Source organism: Nerophis ophidion, linkage group LG06 (genome assembly GCF_033978795.1).
Source record: "Nerophis ophidion isolate RoL-2023_Sa linkage group LG06, RoL_Noph_v1.0, whole genome shotgun sequence".
NCBI lineage: Eukaryota > Metazoa > Chordata > Actinopteri > Syngnathiformes > Syngnathidae > Nerophis > Nerophis ophidion.
In genome coordinates, this window is record NC_084616.1 from 4,597,860 (window position 1) to 4,612,774 (window position 14,915).

The window sequence follows — 14,915 nt, forward strand, 5'->3', positions numbered from 1 at the left end:
TGTTTCACCTCGTTTCAACTTATTGATTATACTGGAGAATCAAGTGTCCATCTAGGGAGCGAGGACAAATTACATTTTTCACCATGTTTGAACTTACTGATTATATTAAAGAATCAAGTCTTCATCTAGGGAGTGAGGACAAATGCAATTTTTCACCATGTTTCAACTTATTGAGTCCAGTGAAGAATCAAGTGTCCATCTAGGGAGCGAGGACAAATGTCATTTTTCACCATGTTTCAACTTACTGATTATATTGAAGAATCAAGTTTTCATCTAGGGAGCGAGGACAATTTTAATTTTTCACCATGTTTCAACTTAAAGATTATATTAAAGACTAAAATCTCCATCCAGGGAACGAGGACAAATGTAATTTTTCACCTCGTTTCAACTTGTTGATTACACTGAAGAATTAAGTGTCCATCTAGGGAGCGAGGACAAATGTCATATTTCACCATGTTTAAACCTATTGATTATATTGAAGAATCAAAGTTCCATTTAGGGAACGAGGACAAATGTAATTGTTCACCTCATTTCAACTTATTGATTATACTAAATTATCAAGTATCCATCTAGGGAGCGAGGAATAATTGCATTTTTCACCATTTTTAAATTTACAGATTATATTGAAGAATCAAGTTCCCATCAAGGGAGCGAGGACAAATGCCATGTTTCACCATGATTCAATTTAACGATTATATTGAAGAATTAAGTCTCCATCCAGGGAGTGGGGACAAATGAAAGTTTTCACCATGTTTCAACCTAAAGATTATATTGAAGACTCAAGTCTCCATCAAGGGAACGACGACAAATGTAAATTTTCACCTCGTTTCAACTTATTGATTATATTGAAGAATCAAGTCTCCATCTAGGGAGCGAGGACAAATGACACTTTTCACCATGTTTCAACTCACTGATTATATTGAAAAATCAAGTCTCCATCTAGGGAGCGAGGACAAATGTCATTTTTCACCATGTTTCAACTTACTGATTATATTGAAGAATCAAGTCTTCATCTAGGGAGCGAGGACAAATGACATTTTTCACCATGTTTAAACTCACTGATTATATTGAAAAATCAAGTCTCCATCTAGGGAGCGAGGACAAATGTCATTTTTCACCATGTTTCAACTTACTGATTATATTGAAGAATCAAGTCTTCATCTAGGGAGCGAGGACAATTTTAATTTTTCACCATGTTTCAACTTAAAGATTATATTGAAGACTCAAGTCTCCATCTAGGGAACGAGGACAAATGTAATTTTTCACCTCGTTTCAACTTGTTGATTACACTGAAGAATTAAGTGTCCATCTAGGGAGCGAGGACAAATGTCATATTTCACCATGTTTAAACCCATTGATTATATTGAAGAATCAAAGTTCCATTTAGGGAACGAGGACAAATGTAATTGTTCACCTCATGTCAACTTATTGATTATACTAAATTATCAAGTCTCCATCTAGGGAACGAGGAAGAATTACATTTTTCACCATGTTTAAACTTACAGATTATATTGAAGAATCAAGTTCCCATCAAGGGAGCGAGGACAAATGTCATGTTTAACCATATTTCAACTTATTGATTATATTGCAGAAACAAGAGTTCATCTAGGGAGCGAGGACAAATGTCATTTTTCACCATGTTTCAACTTACTGATTATATTGAAGAATCAAGTCTCCATCTAGGGAGCGAGGACAAATGTCATTTTTCACCGTGTTTCAACTTATTGATTATATTGAAGAATCAAGTCTCCATCTAGGGAGCGAGGACAAATGTCATTTTTCACCATGTTTCAACTTAAAGATTATATTAAAGACTAAAATCTCCATCCAGGGAACGAGGACAAATGTAATTTTTCACCTCGTTTCAACTTGTTGATTACACTGAAGAATTAAGTGTCCATCTAGGGAGCGAGGACAAATGTCATATTTCACCATGTTTAAACCCATTGATTATATTGAAGAATCAAAGTTCCATTTAGGGAACGAGGACAAATGTAATTGTTCACCTCATTTCAATTTATTGATTATACTAAATTATCAAGTATCCATCTAGGGAGCGAGGAAGAATTACAGGTTTCACCATGTTTGAACTTACAGATTATATTGAAGAATCAAGTTCCCATCAAGGGAGCGTGGACAAATGCCATGTTTCACCATGATTCAATTTAACGATTATATTGAAGAATTAAGTCTCCATCTAGGGAACGAAGACAAATGTAAATTTTCACCTCGTTCCAACTTATTGATTATATTGAAGAATCAAGTCTCCATCTAGGGAGCGAGGACAAATGTCATTTTTCACCATGTTTCAACTTACTGATTATATTGAAGAATCAAGTCTTCATCTAGGGAGCGAGGACAAATGTCATTTTTCACCATGTTTCAACTTATTGATTATATTGAAGAATCAAGTCTCCATCTAGGGAGCGAGGACAAATGTCATTTTTCACCATGTTTCAACTTACTGATTATATTGAAGAATCAAGTCTCCATCTAGGGAGCGAGGACAAATGTCATTTTTCACTGTGTTTCAACTTATTGATTATATTGAAGAAACAAGAGTTCATATAGGGAGTGAGGACAAATGTCATTTTTCACCATGTTTCAATTTAAAGATTATATTGAAGACTCAAGTCTCCATCCAGGGAACGAGGACAAATGTAATTTTTCACCTCGTTTCAACTTGTTGATTACACTGAAGAATTAAGTGTCCATCTAGGGAGCGAGGACAAATGTCATATTTCACCATGTTTAAACCCATTGATTATATTGAAGAATCAAAGTTCCATTTAGGGAACGAGGACAAATGTAATTGTTCACCTCATTTCAACTTATTGATTATACTAAATTATCAAGTATCCATCTAGGGAGCGAGGAAGAATTACAGGTTTCACCATGTTTAAACTTACAGATTATATTGAAGAATCAAGTTCCCATCAAGGGAGCGTGGACAAATGCCATGTTTCACCATGATTCAATTTAACGATTATATTGAAGAATTAAGTCTCCATCTAGGGAACGACGACAAATGTAAATTTTCACCTCGTTTCAACTTACTGATTATATTGAAGAATCAAGTCTCCATCTAGGGAGCGAGGACAAATGTCATTTTTCACCATGTTTCAACTTACTGATTATATTGAAGAATCAAGTCTTCATCTAGGGAGCGAGGACAAATGTCATTTTTCACCATGTTTCAACTTATTGATTATATTGAAGAATCAAGTCTCCATCTAGGGAGCGAGGACAAATGTCATTTTTCACCATGTTTCAACTTACTGATTATATTGAAGAATCAAGTCTTCATCTAGGGAGCGAGGACAAATGTCATTTTTCACCATGTTTCAACTTACTGATTATATTGAAGAATCAAGTCTTCATCTAGGGAGCGAGGACAAATGACATTTTTCACCATGTTTCAACTCACTGATTATATTGAAAAATCAAGTCTCCATTTAGGGACCGAGGACAAATGTCATGTTCAACCATATTTCAACTTATTGATTATATTGAAGAAACAAGAGCTCATATAGGGAGCAAGGACAAATGTCATTTTTCACCATGTTTCAACTTACTGATTATATTGAAGAATCAAGTCTCCATCTAGGGAGCGAGGACAAATGTCATTTTTCACCATGTTTGAACTTATTGATTATATTGAAGAATCAAGTCTTCATCTAGGGAGCGAGGACAATTTTAATTTTTCCCCATGTTTCAACTTAAAGATTATATTGAAGACTCAAGTCTCCATCTAGGGAACGAGGACAAATGTAATTTTTCACCTCGTTTCAACTTGTTGATTACACTGAAGAATTAAGTATCCATCTAGGGAGCGAGGACAAATGTCATATTTCACCATGTTTAAACCCATTGATTATATTGAAGAATCAAAGTTCCATTTAGGGAACGAGGACAAATGTAATTGTTCACCTCATTTCAACTTATTGATTATACTAAAATATCAAGTATCCATCTAGGGAGCGAGGAAGAATGACATTTTTCACCATGTTTAAACTTATTGATTATATTGAAGAATCATGTCTTCATCTAGGGAGCGAGGACAAATGTCATTTTTCATGGTGTGTGTGGGATGTGTGTTGTGTTGTGTTGATCGTGTGTGTGTTGTGTTGATGTTGTGCTTTGTGTGTTGATGGTGTGTGTGTGTTGTGTGTTGATGTTGTGTGTTCAGGAAGTGCGCCTGACATTGGATCGTTGTGCGGGGGCCGTCGTCACGGAGACGGAGGGTGTCGGAAGCTGGCTGACCACAGAAGATTATTCGTCATGTGAGGTGATAGGCTCCTCCCCCAACACTGACAGGTACCCAGCATGCACCACTGCTCTGTTGTTACTTAACACATGTTTTAATTATGATGTAACATGTTGATGATGTCCCCGCAGTCATGTGACCAGCAGTAGTCCAGTCCTACAGTTAGGGGGCGTCAACCAGGACATTCCTTACCTCTATCCTCAACTCCAACACAAACATTTCACTGGATGTATACGTGACTTCATTGTGGACAGCAAGGTACGCACACACACACACACACACACACACACACACACACACACACACACCCACACACACACACACACACACACACAGGAAGTGTTGCCTTCAGGTGTAGTGGTACATTCCAGTCGTGTGCGGGTCCACAGTCTTGTCCTGCACTTCTTTCACAGATCTTTGGTCTTTCCTAACTTTGGTTTACTTTCATTGAGTTTAGCTTATTTTATCTTAGTTTATTTTATTAGCTTGTCTTATCTTATTATATAATATTAATTGATATATTATAGTTTAGTTTAATTCAGTTTAGTTACATTTATTTTAGTTCAGCATAGTTTAACTTATCTTATTTTAGTTTAGCTTAGTTCAGCTTAGTTTATTTGATCTCATTTTATTTTATTTTAGTGTTTCTTAACCAGTCTTGTCTTATCTTATCTTAGTTGAGTTTATTTGGTTGAGGTGGAAAGAGAAAAAGTTTGGAGTTAGTTTAAAGGAAGGCAACATTATTTCGTAAACATCTCAGTCTGTGTTGCCATGGCAACGTGTGTCAGGAAGAAGAGTTCTATCACTGAAATGCTGACATGACATCTTTTTGAAAAGTTAGAAGAATAAATCACTCTTAGCATCGTATGCTAACATGTTGTAACTATGATGCTAATGTTTTGCTTTCACTTTGTCATGTGCTGACTTCACCTCCTATATCCTACATCCTCACCTCCTATATCCTACATCCTCACCTCCTACATCCTCACCTCCTATATCCTACATCCTCACCTCCTACATCCTCACGTCCTACATCCTCACCTCCTACATCCTCACCTCCTACATCCTCACCTCCTACATCCTTACCTCCTATATCCTACATCCTCACCTCCTACATCCTCACCTCCTACATCCTCACGTCCTACATCCTCACGTCCTACATCCTCACCTCCTACATCCTCACCTCCTACATCCTCACCTCCTACATCCTTACCTCCTATATCCTACATCCTCACCTCCTACATCCTCACCTCCTACATCCTCACCTCCTACATCCTCACGTCCTACATCCTCACCTCCTACATCCTCACCTCCTACATCCTCACCTCCTACATCCTTACCTCCTATATCCTACATCCTCACCTCCTACATCCTCACCTCCTACATCCTCACCTCCTACATCCTCACGTCCTACATCCTCACCTCCTACATCCTCACCTCCTACATCCTACATCCTCACCTCCTACATCCTCACGTCCTACATCCTCACCTCCTACATCCTCACCTCCTACATCCTCACCTCCTACATCCTTACCTCCTATATCCTACATCCTCACCTCCTACATCCTCACCTCCTACATCCTCACCTCCTACATCCTCACCTCCTACATCCTCACGTCCTACATCCTCACCTCCTACATCCTTACCTCCTATATCCTACATCCTCACCTCCTACATCCTCACGTCCTACATCCTCACCTCCTACATCCTACATCCTCACCTCCTACATCCTACATCCTCACCTCCTATATCCTACATCCTCACGTCCTACATCCTCACCTCCTACATCCTACATCCTCACATCCTCACCTCCTATATCCTACATCCTCACCTCCTGCGTCCTACATCCCCCCCCCCCCCCCGGGGTCAGATGTACGACCTGAGTTCCCCGGCGGAGCAGCGGTCAAGTTCCGGTGGGTGCGTGAGCGCGGACAGCAGCTGCAGCGAGGTGGCTCCGCCTCCATGTGGGCGGGGAGGGCGTTGCCATGGCGACGGGGTCTCCTTCAGCTGCCAGTGTGTGCCAGGCTACTCTGGGCACGTCTGTGAGGACGGTGAGGTGCCAAGTCTTCTTCTCACACTAATAGACACACAACTCCTGTGCTAATAATAAATACAATCATAAACACCATCACTATAACAATAATAATGACAACAATACAAATAATAATAACTATAATAATGTTAATAGTAAAAATAAACAGTTACAATAATAATATTAATAACACTATTATGATATTCAAATATTAATAACAATAAAATATTACAACAATATTAGTACAAAATGATCATAACAATAATCATATTAATAAAACAATGAGGGAATAAGCGGTAGAAAATGGATGGATGAAAATAAGAACAATATTAATAATAATAATCATAACAATAATACTAGAAATATCAACAAAAATATAGTAATGACAATAATAACTGTTGATAACAAGAATAATAATAATAGCAATAATAATGCTCATAATAATAATAAATGATAATGATAATAAGATTAATTATAACAATTATATGGGCAGCACGGTTGAGAGGGGTTAGTGCGTCTACCTCACAATACGAAGGCCCTGGGTTCGATCCCGCGTTTGAGAAGTATTTTATATATATATATATATATATATATATATGATGTATTTAGTGTTTACTTTGTGTTTGTGTTTTCCTGCAGAGCTTCCAGAATATTCTGTGGATGCAGACGCACATGTGCACTACCAGCTGGCTGCACCTCTGCCGGCCCGCAGGACAGCGGTGCAGATCATGGTCCGAACCCGCAAACACAGCAGCACCCTTGTCAGCCTCACAGCCAGGCTGCAGATTGAGTATTTGACACTGGAGGTAATACTTCTTTAAATACTTCTTCCTACTCTGGGCATATTTCACTTGTCCCAATGTACATCATAATACTTCATAGAGTACTCCTTATTGTTATTTTGATGTATTTCACTATACTAATACTTCATAGAGTACTACAGTGACATACTTCACTATACTGATACTTCATAGAGTATTGCATGATGTATGTCACTATACTAATACTTCATAGAGTACTACAGTGACATACTTCACTATACTGATACTTCATAGAGTATTGCATGATGTATGTCACTATACTAATACTACATAGAATACTCCTTCTTCCTACTGTGGACATATTTCACCTGTCCCAATGTACATACTAATACTTCATAGAGTACACCTTTTTGTTATATTGATATATTTCACAATAGTAATAGTTCATAAAGTACTCTATAATGTGACATACTTCACCTGTCCTAATGTACTATCATAGCCACAACTTGAAAATACGTTTTTTTCCCTGAAAAGAAATGAAAGTTGTTGTCGTCTCCACAAAGTCTGAGGTTATTTTTAACTTTTATTACCAATCTCATGACAACGATTCTTCTTCTTCTTCTTTTTCTTCTTCTTCTTTTTTCTCCTTCTTCTTGTTGTTCTTCTCGCAAGGTAAAGAAACGTGTGTACTTTTCCTGCCCTCAGATTCGCCAGGGCCTGCTGAGCGTCTTGTACAACCTGGGCGATGGCGACTACAACGTGACGCTGCCCACGTATCGCCTGGACAACGGTGAATGGCACCAGGTCTCCCTGGATCGCTATGACAACGAGATGACCTTGCGGCTGGATGGCGGCGGCGGGCCGAGGGAGGTCACGGGGTCGCGGGGGCGGAGCCGGGAAATCGTCATCGACCCCACGCTGGTGATGGTGGCCAACGCTTTCCCGCCCACGTCCAACAGGAGCTTCCAGGGCGAGTAAAAACTGTTTTGGACTTTTTACTCCAATGTTGACATTTTCTCTACAATACTTCACTTTGACACTTTTTATTCCACATATTTCACTTTGACTATTTTTTATTCCTCATATTTCACTTTGACACTTTTTATTTCTCATATTTGATTTTGACACTTTTTATTCCACATAGTTCGCTTTGACACTTTTTATCCCTCAAATTTCACTTTGACACTTTTTATTCCTCATATTTCACTTTGACACTTTTATTCCTCATATTTCACTTTGACACTTTTTATTCCTCATATTTCACGTTGAAACTTGTTATTCCTCATATTTCATGTTGTCACTTTTTATTCCTCATAATTCACGTTGACACTTTTTATTCCTCGGATTTCACTTTTACACCTTTTATTCCTTTTATTTCACTTTGACACTTTTAATTCCTCATATTAATTTTGACACTTTTCATCCCTCAAATTTCACTTCGACACTTTTTACTCCTCATATTTCACTTTGACACTTTTTATTCCTCATATTTCACGTTGACACTTTTAATTCCTCATATTAATTTTGACACTTTTCATCCCTCAAATTTCACTTCGACACTTTTTACTCCTCATATTTCACTTTGACACTTTTTATTCCTCATATTTCACGTTGACACTTGTTATTTCTCATATTTCACGTTGACACTTGTTATTTCTCAAATTCCATGTTGACACTTTTTATTCCTCATATTTCACGTTGACACTTTTTATTCGTCGGATTTCACTTTTACACTTTTTATTCCTCGTATTTCACTTTAACACTTTTTATTCCTCATATTTCTTTTTGACACTTTTTATTCTTCAGATTTCACTTTTACACTTTTTATTCCACGTATTTCACTTTAACACTTTTAATTCCTCATATTTCACTTTGACACTTGTTATTCCACATATTTCACTTTGACACTTTTTATTCCTCTAATTTCATTTGACACTCTGTATTCCTCATATTTCACTTTGACACTTTTTATTCCATATATTTCATTTCACACTTTTTATTCCTCGGATCTCACTTTTACACTTTTTATTCCTCGTATTTCACGTTGACACTTTTAATTCCTCATATTTTACTTTGACAAATTTTATTCCTCATATTACATTTTAAACTTTTTATTCCTCATATTTCATTTGACACTTCTTATTCCTCATATTTCATTTGACACTATAGGGACAAGTGGTAGGAAATGGATGGATGGATTTTACTTTGACACTTTTTATTCCTCAAATTTCACTTTGACACTTTTTATTCCACATACTTTACTTTGACACTTTTTATTCCTCATACTTTACTTTAATAACTTCACTTTGATACTTGTTATTCCACATATTTCACTTTGACACTTTTTATTCCTTGTATTTTACTTTGACACTTTTTATCAGTCATATTTCACTTCGACAGTTTTTATTCTTCATATTTCACTTCGACAGTTTTTATTCTTCATATTTCACTTTGACACTTTTTATTCCTCATATTTCATCTGACATTAAAGGGCCAAGCGGTCGAAAAATGGATGGATGGATTTCACTTTGGCATTTCTCATAGTTCACTTTGACACTTTTTATTCCTCGGATTTCATGTTTACACTTTTTATTCCTCGGATTTCCCTTTGACACTTTTAATTCCTCATATTTCACTTTGACACTTGTTATTCCACATATTTCACTTTGAAACTTTTTATTCCTCGTATTTCCCTTTGACACTTTTAATTCCTCATATTTAACTTTGACACTTCTTATTCCTCATATTTCATTTGACATTAAAGGGCCAAGCGGTCGAAAATGGATGGATGGATTTCACTTTGACACTTCCTATTTCTCATAGTTCACTTTGACACTTTTTATTCCTCATATTTCACATCGACACTTTTTATTCCTCATATTTCACTTTCACACGTTATATTCCTCGAATTTCACTTTGACACTTTTTATTCCCCATATTTCACTTTGACACTTTTTTTTTTTACATAATTCACTTTGATACTTTTTATTCCCTCATATTTCACTTTGACACTTTTTAATCCTCATATTTCAATTGGACACATTTTATTCCACATATTTCACTTTGACCTTTTTTATTCTTCGTATTTCATTTGACACTTTTTATTCCTCATACTTCACTTTGACACTTTTTATTCCAGATATTTTCACTTTGACATTTTGTATTCCTCGTATTTCACTTTGTCACTTTTTATTCCACATACTTCACGTTGACCCTTTTTATTCCTCTTTTTTAATTTTGACACTTTTTATTCCTTATATTTCACTTTGACAGGTTTTATTCCTCATATTTCACTTTGCCTTTTTTACACTTTGGATTTCACTTTGACAATTTTTAATTCCTCATATTTCACTTTGACACTTTTTTCCTCGAATTTCACTGACATTTTTTAATCTTCTATTTCACTTTGACAATTTTTATTCCTCGTATTTCACTTTGACATTTTAATTCCTCATATTTCACTTTGACACTTGTTATTTCACATATTTCACTTTGACACTTTTTATTCTTAAAATTTCATTTGAAACTTTTTATTCCTCATATTTCATTTGACACTTCTTATTCCTCATATTTCATTTGACACTAAAGGGACCAATGGTAGAAATGGATGGATGGATTTCACTTTGACACTTCTTATTTCTCATAGTTCACTTTGACACTTTTTATTCCTCGTATTTCACTTTGACACTTTTAATTCCTCATATTTCACTTTGACACTTGTTTTTCCACATATTTCACTTTGACACTTGTTATTCCTCATATTTCATTTGAAACTTTTTATTCCTCATATTTCATTAGACACTTCTTATTCCTCATATTTCATTTGACACTAAAGGGACAAGAGATAGGAAATGGATGGATGGATCTCAGTTTTGACACTTTTTCTTCCTCATATTTCATTTGACATTAAAGGGCCAAGCGGTCGAAAATGGATGGATGGATTTCACTTTGACACTTCCTATTTCTCATAGTTCACTTCGACACTTTTTATTCCTCATGTTTCACTTTCACACGTTTTATTCCTCGAATTTCACTTTGACACTTTTTATTCCTCATATTTCACTTTGACACTTTTTATTCCACATAATTCACTTTGATACTTTTTAATTCCCTCATATTTGACTTTGACACTTTTTAATCCTCATACTTCACTTGGACCCTTTTTATTCCACATACTTCACTTTGACCCTTTTTATTCTTTGTATTTCATTTGACACTTTTTATTCCTCATACTTCACTTTGACACTTTTAATTCCAGATATTTTCACTTTGACATTTTGTATTCTTCGTATTTCACTTTGACACTTTTTCTTCCTCATATTTCAGTTTGACACGTTTTATTCCTCGTATTTCACTTAAACACTTTTTATCCCTTGTATTTCCCTTTGACACTTTTTATTCCTTGTAATTCACCTTGACACTTTTTATTCCTCATATTTCACTTTGACACTTTTTATTCCTCATACTTCACTTGGACATGTTTATTCCACGTATTTCATGTTGACACCTTTTATTCCTCATACTTCACTTTGACATGTTTTATTCCACATATTTCATGTTGACAATTTTTATTCCTTATACTTCACTAAAACACTTTTTTCCCCTCATGTTTCACTTTGACACTTTTTATTCTTCATACTTCACTTAGACACTTTTTAATCATCATATTTTACTTTAACACTTTTTATTCCTCACATTTCACTTTGACACTTTTTATTCTTCATACTTCACTTAGACACTTTTTAATCATCATATTTTACTTTGACACTTTTTTATTCCACATATTTCATGTGGACAATGAACCTTTAATGTGAAGAATGCACCCAGGAGCTCCTCCTCCTCCACACTCTCCCTGGATGATCACCTCCCCACACAGGGCAGGGGGGGCAACAAGAGAAGCGGCAGGTCGAGGGGCCTAAAAAGGGGTCTGTTTAAAACGGAGCTGCGTTCTGAGGGCCGCTCGCTACAGCCAAGATAATCATGTTTGTTTACATCTCATCATGTTTGTTTACATCTCATCATGTTTGTTTACATCTCATCATGTTTGTTTACATCTCAGCATGTTTGTTTACATCTCATCATGTTTGTTTACATCTCATCATGTTTGTTTACATCTCAGCATGTTTGTTTACATCTCATCATGTTTGTTTACATCTCATCATGTTTGTTTACATCTCATCATGTTTGTTTACATCTCATCACACTCATCCTTCTGAACTTTTAGTGAACACATGAATGTACTTCTCTCTATAATCATTCATTCATGCATTATAATAATTGTGCTATGATAAGGTGTGGTGTTCATGTTTGGTGTGCAGGCTGCCTGAGAGACGTGCTATGATAAGGTGTGGTGTTTGGCGTGCGGGCTGCCTGAGAGACGTGCTATGATAAGGTGTGGTGTTTGGCGTGCAGGCTGCCTGAGAGACGTGCTATGATAAGGTGTGGTGTTTGGCGTGCAGGCTGCCTGAGAGACGTGCTATGATAAGGTGTGGTGTTTGGCGCGCGGGCTGCCTGAGAGACGTGCTATGATAAGGTGTGGTGTTTGGTGTGCGGGCTGCCTGAAAGACGTGCTATGATAAGGTGTGGTGTTTGGTGTGCAGGCTGCCTGAGAGACGTGCTATGATAAGGTGTGGTGTTTGGTGTGCAGGCTGCCTGAGAGACGTGCTATGATAAGGTGTGGTGTTTGGTGTGCAGGCTGCCTGAGAGACGTGCTATGATAAGGTGTGGTGTTTGGCGTGCAGGCTGCCTGAGAGACGTGCTATGATAAGGTGTGGTGTTTGGCGTGCAGGCTGCCTGAGAGACGTGCTATGATAAGGTGTGGTGTTTGGCGTGCAGGCTGCCTGAGAGACGTGCTATGATAAGGTGTGGTGTTTGGCGTGCAGGCTGCCTGAGAGACGTGCTATGATAAGGTGTGGTGTTTGGCGTGCAGGCTGCCTGAGAGACGTGCTATGATAAGGTGTGGTGTTTGGCGTGCAGGCTGCCTGAGAGACGTGCTATGATAAGGTGTGGTGTCTGGCGTGCAGGCTGCCTGAGAGACGTGCTATGATAAGGTGTGGTGTCTGGTGTGCAGGCTGCCTGAGAGACGTGCTATGATAAGGTGTGGTGTTTGGCGTGCAGGCTGCCTGAGAGACGTGCTATGATAAGGTGTGGTGTTTGGCGTGCAGGCTGCCTGAGAGACGTGCTATGATAAGGTGTGGTGTTTGGCGTGCAGGCTGCCTGAGAGACGTGCTATGATAAGGTGTGGTGTCTGGTGTGCAGGCTGCCTGAGAGACGTGCTATGATAAGGTGTGGTGTCTGGTGTGCAGGCTGCCTGAGAGACGTGCTATGATAAGGTGTGGTGTCTGGTGTGCAGGCTGCCTGAGAGACGTGCTATGATAAGGTGTGGTGTCTGGTGTGCAGGCTGCCTGAGAGACGTGCTATGATAAGGTGTGGTGTTTGGCGTGCAGGCTGCCTGAGAGACGTGCTATGATAAGGTGTGGTGTTTGGCGTGCAGGCTGCCTGAGAGACGTGCTATGATAAGGTGTGGTGTTTGGCGTGCAGGCTGCCTGAGAGACGTGCTATGATAAGGTGTGGTGTCTGGTGTGCAGGCTGCCTGAGAGACGTGCTATGATAAGGTGTGGTGTCTGGTGTGCAGGCTGCCTGAGAGACGTGCTATGATAAGGTGTGGTGTCTGGTGTGCAGGCTGCCTGAGAGACGTGCTATGATAAGGTGTGGTGTCTGGTGTGCAGGCTGCCTGAGAGACGTGCTATGATAAGGTGTGGTGTTTGTGTGCAGGCTGCCTGAGAGACGTGCGTCTAAACGGTCTCCACTTGCCCCTGGAGCTCCAGCAGACCCAGGAGGGCGTGTCCCTGGTCAGCGTGCAAGGCATCACCCCGGGTTGTCGCTCCGACTCCTGCAGGAACAACCAATGCAGCCCCCCCTTTACCTGCGTGGACCTGTGGCAGGTGCACGAGTGCAGGTAGGAACCATAAAAACATCCATAAAGGACCTGTGGCAGGTGCACGAGTGCAGGTAGGAACCATAAAAACATCCATAAAGGACCTGAGGCAGGTGCACGAGTGCAGGTAGGAACCATAAAAACATCCATAAAGGACCTGTGGCAGGTGCACGAGTGCAGGTAGGAACCATAAAAACATCCATAAAGGACCTGAGGCAGGTGCACGAGTGCAGGTAGGAACCATAAAAACATCCATAAAGGACCTGAGGCAGGTGCACGAGTGCAGGTAGGAACCATAAAAACATCCATAAAGGACCTGAGGCAGGTGCACGAGTGCAGGTAGGAACCATAAAAACATCCATAAAGGACCTGTGGCAGGTGCACGAGTGCAGGTAGGAACCATAAAAACATCCATAAAGGACCTGTGGCAGGTGCACGAGTGCAGGTAGGAACCATAAAAACATCCATAAAGGACCTGTGGCAGGTGCACGAGTGCAGGTAGGAACCATAAAAACATCCATAAAGGACCTGTGGCAGGTGCACGAGTGCAGGTAGGAACCATAAAAACATCCATAAAGGACCTGAGGCAGGTGCACGAGTGCAGGTAGGAACCATAAAAACATCCATAAAGGACCTGAGGCAGGTGCACGAGTGCAGGTAGGAACCATAAAAACATCCATAAAGGACCTGAGGCAGGTGCACGAGTGCAGGTAGGAACCATAAAAACATCCATAAAGGACCTGTGGCAGGTGCACGAGTGCAGGTAGGAACCATAAAAACATCCATAAAGGACCTGTGGCAGGTGCACGAGTGCAGGTAGGAACCATAAAAACATCCATAAAGGACCTGTGGCAGGTGCACGAGTGCAGGTAGGAACCATAAAAACATCCATAAAGGACCTGTGGCAGGTGCACGAGT

The 14,915-nt window shown here is 39.0% G+C and overlaps 1 protein-coding gene across 1 annotated transcript in view; it reads left to right on the top strand.

Moving 5' to 3' along the window:
* The window catches only part of LOC133553990 (neural-cadherin-like), a 129,079-nt gene that overhangs the window by 91,652 nt on the left and 22,512 nt on the right, over nt 1-14,915 (top strand). Inside the window, exons 23-28 of the mRNA XM_061902315.1 lie at nt 4,190-4,317; nt 4,399-4,525; nt 6,138-6,318; nt 6,939-7,105; nt 7,766-8,030; nt 13,835-14,018. Of these exons, the coding sequence (XP_061758299.1) occupies nt 4,190-4,317; nt 4,399-4,525; nt 6,138-6,318; nt 6,939-7,105; nt 7,766-8,030; nt 13,835-14,018 (1,052 nt within the window). The remainder of the gene's footprint in view (nt 1-4,189; nt 4,318-4,398; nt 4,526-6,137; nt 6,319-6,938; nt 7,106-7,765; nt 8,031-13,834; nt 14,019-14,915) is intronic.